At 37.8% G+C, this 6000-nt stretch overlaps 1 protein-coding gene across 1 annotated transcript in view; it reads left to right on the top strand.

The window, feature by feature from the left end:
- The window catches only part of tmco4 (transmembrane and coiled-coil domains 4), a 13329-nt gene extending 7364 nt beyond the window's left edge, over positions 1–5965 (top strand). The window contains exons 3-14 of the mRNA XM_039756012.1: positions 103–277; positions 378–405; positions 518–650; positions 849–943; positions 1090–1233; positions 1339–1458; positions 3412–3576; positions 3655–3791; positions 4024–4108; positions 4243–4360; positions 4915–5032; positions 5113–5965. Coding sequence (XP_039611946.1) covers positions 103–277; positions 378–405; positions 518–650; positions 849–943; positions 1090–1233; positions 1339–1458; positions 3412–3576; positions 3655–3791; positions 4024–4108; positions 4243–4360; positions 4915–5032; positions 5113–5316 — 1522 coding nt within the window. The 3' untranslated portion in view covers positions 5317–5965. The remainder of the gene's footprint in view (positions 1–102; positions 278–377; positions 406–517; positions 651–848; positions 944–1089; positions 1234–1338; positions 1459–3411; positions 3577–3654; positions 3792–4023; positions 4109–4242; positions 4361–4914; positions 5033–5112) is intronic.
- The last annotated feature ends 35 nt before the right edge of the window (positions 5966–6000 follow it).

Genomic DNA, 6000 nt, shown 5'->3' with positions numbered 1-6000 from the left:
AGGACTAAAAGATCACACAACTACTTAAGGTGGGAGAACTAGAAGGTTGTATGTTTTAGTACTGGATGCCTCACACAGTTTATTACTGCCATTTTCTAACAGAGACTTCAGGGTGGCGTTTGTGGAGGCTCTAGTATCCTGGCTGGGTCTCTGCACATCTGTACTACCTGCCATGACTGCATTTTCATGTGGCCTAGGTGATGATGGGACAGACACATTTGCCTCCCTGTTACTGCAGGAGCCTGTATTGGACGGACAGTCTATTTTGATTATACAGGTGAGCTTTTTTGTTGGGCGGGCAGGTAACGAAAGTTTCCTTTCTTACTCTTTTTCTAAATCAAAGCTGATATGGACCCTCTTACTGTTTTCTTTTTTAGGATCTTGTTTCCTTTTCTCTTAGGAAGGGTGAGTTAAACGTAAATTAACTTTCATTGGATAAAAATGAACCAAGTGAGTGCAGCACTTTATAAAGATTCTTTGGCACTAAACAAGACCCATCATCTGCTTTTTTTGACAGGACAGTATGATGCACGAGCTCGAGTGCTCATCCAGCACCTCAGTTGCCTACTGAGAGCTCCTCTGGAAAAGCTGGAAATTTTTGAGGGCACACTAGTTCATTCTCTTAAAGAGAAGCAAGAACAGCAGCCTGAGTAAGTAAATGTGAGTCGTCAATGGGAGTCTTTGAAAGAGGTTGGGGTCTGGCATCATTAGGTTGAATAATGTACTCTACTTATCTCCTTCTTTTATCTGCATCGTGTATAGGAAATATACAGGTAAGGACTGGTCAGCACCATGTTTTGCTTGAAGTGAATGTCCCCTATTTTATTTAATAAGTATATTTTGTGTAGGGAGCAGGAGGGAGCTGTCAGGAAGGAAACAAAAAAGAAGCTGCAGCGTTACCTGTTGATTGGCTTGGCCACTGTTGGGGGTGGCACTTTGATTGGTGAGTTTTTTTTTAAAGTAGGATGAAGAAAGAGAATGTTCATCTACAGTATATATGATACACTCACTGCGCCCAGTTTTTTCCAAGTATGGTGGCTAATTGTGTCATCTAATGAGCTGGTTTTAATAATATGTTGTCATTCTTAGGGCTTACTGGTGGATTGTCAGCACCTCTGGTTGCAGCTGGAGCAGGAGCACTTATTGGCACCACTGGAGCAGCAGCACTGGGCTCAACGGCTGGTATTGCTGTGATGGCTTCTTTATTTGGAGCTGCAGGAGCCGGATTGACAGGTGAGCCTATTTATTTGTTAGTCATCCAGGTGCTCATTCAGTTCCTCAGTTGCCTACTGTAAACTTCAAAGGAATGGACCTAAGCAAGTTTTTTTCCCTATACAGGTTATAAGATGAAAAAGCGAGTGGGGGAGATTGAGGAATTTGATTTTCTAACCCTGACAGAAGGAAAGCAGCTCCACATCACAGTAGCAGTGACAGGCTGGCTATGCGCTGGAGAATTTGGTGAGATGCCTGAAAAATGGCTTAAATGAAGAGAAACAGAAAGGTGCAAGCAGTACAGACTGGAGACCCATACAGTCTAATGAAATATACGTTTTTTCTATGTTAGGGAAATAATAGTTTGTAAATTAATTCTCATAATAAATATTACAGTATAGCAAAACTTGTGATTTTTCCAAAGTTCTAAATAGGAGCTATATACTGAAGATATTGCTTTTCTAATATTTTTTATGTCCTTATTCTCACTTATATTACTCTTTCAGTTGGGGAAAAAATGCATTATTCAGTTTGTTTTAGTTCTGTATTTCTTTCTGGTTTGCATGTGTGGACTCAAACCTCATCAATCATATATTATCTTTTTTTATGTTTGTCTTCTTTCATCTTATTTGCTTTTTGATGAGACAACCATGTGTTAAGAGGACACAAAACATGTTCGGTTGAGGTTACTACTTGGTTGATTGGTTGTTGATGCTGCAAGAGAGCTAATGATTTTCATGCAAAGGCTTAATTAAAACCTGAACTTTTCTAGTTTTTTTTTCTTTAAGTTTAGAGATTTATATCCAGCTGCCTTGCATTTGTTTATTTGTTATCTGCAAATCTGGCATATGTTTATAATGTGATAGCAGAAATATGTAGAACATTATACAGACAACTGGAGTTTCCTTCTCTAGTGATTCAGATATAAATGTTTATTATTTATAAAACTGCAAGCCTTACAGTCAAAGGTTGCTGAATCAGTGTTTGATGAATTCTGGGAAATGCGGCTCTGTCTCCTGTGCTGTTTTCTGATTTGCTTCTCTATGGCTGAATATGTTTAATCGTAGGCTTTATTCTTATATTTTGTCTCAATCAAGAATTTCCAGGAATGAATGACTAATTATTGAAGGTAAATCATACATATCAGCTCCCTTTTTTGGAATTCATTTGGAATCTTTTCTACAAGAGTTCAAATATTAATCTGTTCATTTACTGAACTTGATTTGCTGCCAATTGAAATATATGAACTAATTTTAATCATCCCTCACCCCATACAGTGCTATGAACATGTTTCCCCACGTGAGTTTTAGCTTCGCTGCATATTTTTCAAAGTGCATTAGATGAAGTTATTCTCATGGTAGTATGGACTGTGCAGTAGAGTCTGAGAAGAAAAAAAAAATACACCGAGTTTTTTTTAATTTGTTTGCTATGCAAGATGATCTTCAAATTTAAAAATGATTCCCCTAGCACTGAATTCAGCCCTGTAAAACTAGTGTCAACTGCGGCATTGTGACACATTGGTAGCACTTTGTAGCCTTGGTCCAGATTCAGTTTATTTGGAGTTTGGATATTTTGCCCATGTCGGCATTGTTTTTTTTTTTGTTTTTCTTTTGCAGTATTTGTTGCTTAGATTAATTGCATCAGAGTAAATTAGTGCCAGATGTGTGCATAGGTGTACCAGTGATCGGATGGTATCCCATCCCACAGCTGGTTATCACTTTTCATTTTAGGCTGCTAGGGAAGGGACTGGCTTCATGTGACCTAGAACCACATAAACAGATTAGAAAATGGGTGGGTGGCTTGTGGATTGTACCTAATACAGCTGCGTTAGACTCTGGCTTACCACAATCTCATGTTTAATTAATCTGGCTTACTAAATTAATGTGGGACATAAACTTATTACTGTATGATATTCGTTGGCATAAGATTTGTTTGAATTGAATAAAAAATAAGTTCCACGTTAACCTCAACAAGAATTATTTGGTAACATTGTTTTTTACTTTAGAAATACTATAGGCACAATGGATTTTTCCACAAATTTCAAATTTTAAATGATTCAGTTTTTGACATTTTCTATAACAGTACAATAATAGAGATAAAATACCATAGTATTATTGAACAACACTTTATGTACTTAAGAACCTAATGAAATGTTTTACTAACAAAATCTTGCTTAATGTGTGTCTGTACTCTCGACAGCCTCCTTTCACACTCCTTGGCACACACTATTACACTCTCAGGAGCAATACTGCCTTGCATGGGAGTCCAGATATCTCTTGGAGTTGGGCAATGCTATGGTGACTTTGTTAAGTGGACTTGTCAATATGGTGGCTCAAGAAACACTCAAGTACACCATACTTTCAGGTGAAATGTAAAGGCTAGCTTTTTATTGCTACTGTTCTAGTAGTTGCCCTGAGTCTAACTGACTTTTTTCTTCTAAAGGAATCATGACTGCATTGGCATGGCCAGCCTCACTTCTTGCTGTTGCCAGTGTCATTGACAATCCATGGAGTGTGTGTCTGCACCGCTCTGTGGAAGTGGGCAAACAGCTAGCTCGAGTGTTGAGAAGTCGGCAGCAGGTGAGAAATTAATGCCAATTTTATGCTTTAGATTGGATTTAACGCGGATTAAAGATTAATGCTGTGGGCAGATAAAGTAGAAATAATCAGAAGTTAAACTAGAAAGAGAAGTTCAGTGCACAATTGTTAGTTTTTAATAACTTATGATTACTTAAATAATCTCCTCAAAACAGTTTTAACTTGTCCCATGGTGTGCTGTGTGTGGTTATTGAACTTACTTTTCTGTCCATAGGGAAAGCGGCCAGTGACGCTTGTTGGCTTCAGCCTTGGAGCTAGAGTCATCTATTTCTGTCTCCAGGAACTTTCTCAGGAAAAGGGTAGGTACAGTTAAACTGAAAGAGAAGAGTTGAAGTGCAATTCACTTCATTTTGGTATCTGTTGACATAAAAAGTATATAAGTATAAACACATATTTTTGATGTAATTTTCTTGTGTACATTTCTCTGATTAAGATTGTCAGGGTATCATTGAAGATGTTGTTTTGCTGGGGGCTCCAGTGGAAGGAACAGCAAAACATTGGGAAAGTCTGACCAAAGTCGTATCGGGACGAATTGTCAATGGATATTGTAGGTGAGAAAATATATTGGTAGTGGTGCTGGTAGTGGATTAGTAAAAGCCTGTAATGGTGAAACTGGATTGAACAGTGTAGATTTAATCCAGTGTGTTTAAATAATAACTTCTATTTATAAATCTTTTAAGTTTTTTTTTATACATAACCAATCTATTATATATTACAATAATAAATATAAGGTTCATTAAGTATTTAGCATTTGAGTGTAAGGTAAACAAAACGTGGCCACAGCAAAATCAGTACCACATGACAAAGAATAAAAACATTTTTTAAAAATAGGCATTTGCTGTGGCCTAGCTGCTAAATTCTGATTTAATTTCAGATTATTTTGTTATGACACTCCTTACAAATGTCTTAGATTTTTGGAACAATTATCAAAATACAGAATAATGCAAAAGAATTTTTAGCAACAAATACATGTGTCATCTCACCAGTGGAATACATTACATGACCAGGTTAAATAAAAGGGGCAAAAACACTTATCTATATTATTGGTGAGGTCTGACATTTTTATAAGGAATTTGGTTATCTGTTGTGTGTGATTGTTTTCCAGAGGTGACTGGCTGCTCAGGTTTTTGTACCGTAGTTCCTCTATTCAAATGATGGTTGCTGGTCTCCAGCCTGTAAACTTGGATGACCGTAGGATGGTCAATGTTGACTTGTCTTCTGTGGTGAGTGCATAGACAATATTTCTTATGGCACCAAAATCTTGAAACAGAAACTTTAACTAGTTACACTCCATTTTCCTTAGGTAAAGGGACATTTGGATTACATGCGACAGATGGAAACCATCTTGGTTGCAGTTGGCATTAGAACCAGAGGTCCCCAAGTGGAGAGAACAAAGAATGAACTGACTAAGGCCACAGTTTTGGATGTATGCAGTGTAAGAACAATTGAGACAAAGATGCAGCCTGGAGAGCTTGAAGTAGTGGAAGCTGCTGTTCATGGGAAATAGCTTGAACTCAAATTCCTAGGCAATCCTACTTGCTGATATTTGTAAGATCAGGGAATCTTGCAGAGCCTCCTGCTGTCGTGAGCCGTAAAGACTAAAGATTCTGGCCATGTGTTGGTACCTGGTGTTTTATACTAAGTACAGTGCCTGGAATGTCAGTCAACCTGGTCTGTATGGTCTGATATACCTGTTTGCTGCTAAGTTGATGTCTGTGAGCTGCCTGTTAAAGATGTGTAAGTGCTTCATTTAAAATAAATGTCATGCACAGACTTGTTGAATTTTAGTTTTAAGTGCTGTGACAGCCTGTCAGAGCTGCATCGCTGCAGATAACATTTTTAATTGCAGCCCAAGAGTGTGGTACAGATGTACCTCTCTGGTTTAGTGCTCACAGGGGATTGTGTGAGAGAGCTTTATTTGTCTGTGTTTGTTAGGATGTGTTTGGATGCTTGTGTACCTGGGTGGTGACCATCTTTGTAACATGCATGCAGAGGGTTCAGTATTTCTCCTATATTCAACATTATTACTATATATATCTGCTGTGCCCTCTCTGTCCCTGGAAGATTCCATATTTTTATAGATGTGTGATTAAAATGCACATACCCCTGCCTAAGCCACTATGAAATATAGAAACCAATTTTGACCATTTTTTTCAGCAGAGTCTCAAGTTTTGTCATTTATCTTCCAGCT

Source organism: Polypterus senegalus, chromosome 6 (assembly GCF_016835505.1).
Source record: "Polypterus senegalus isolate Bchr_013 chromosome 6, ASM1683550v1, whole genome shotgun sequence".
NCBI lineage: Eukaryota > Metazoa > Chordata > Cladistia > Polypteriformes > Polypteridae > Polypterus > Polypterus senegalus.
This window is presented reverse-complemented; position numbering and strand designations above follow the sequence as displayed.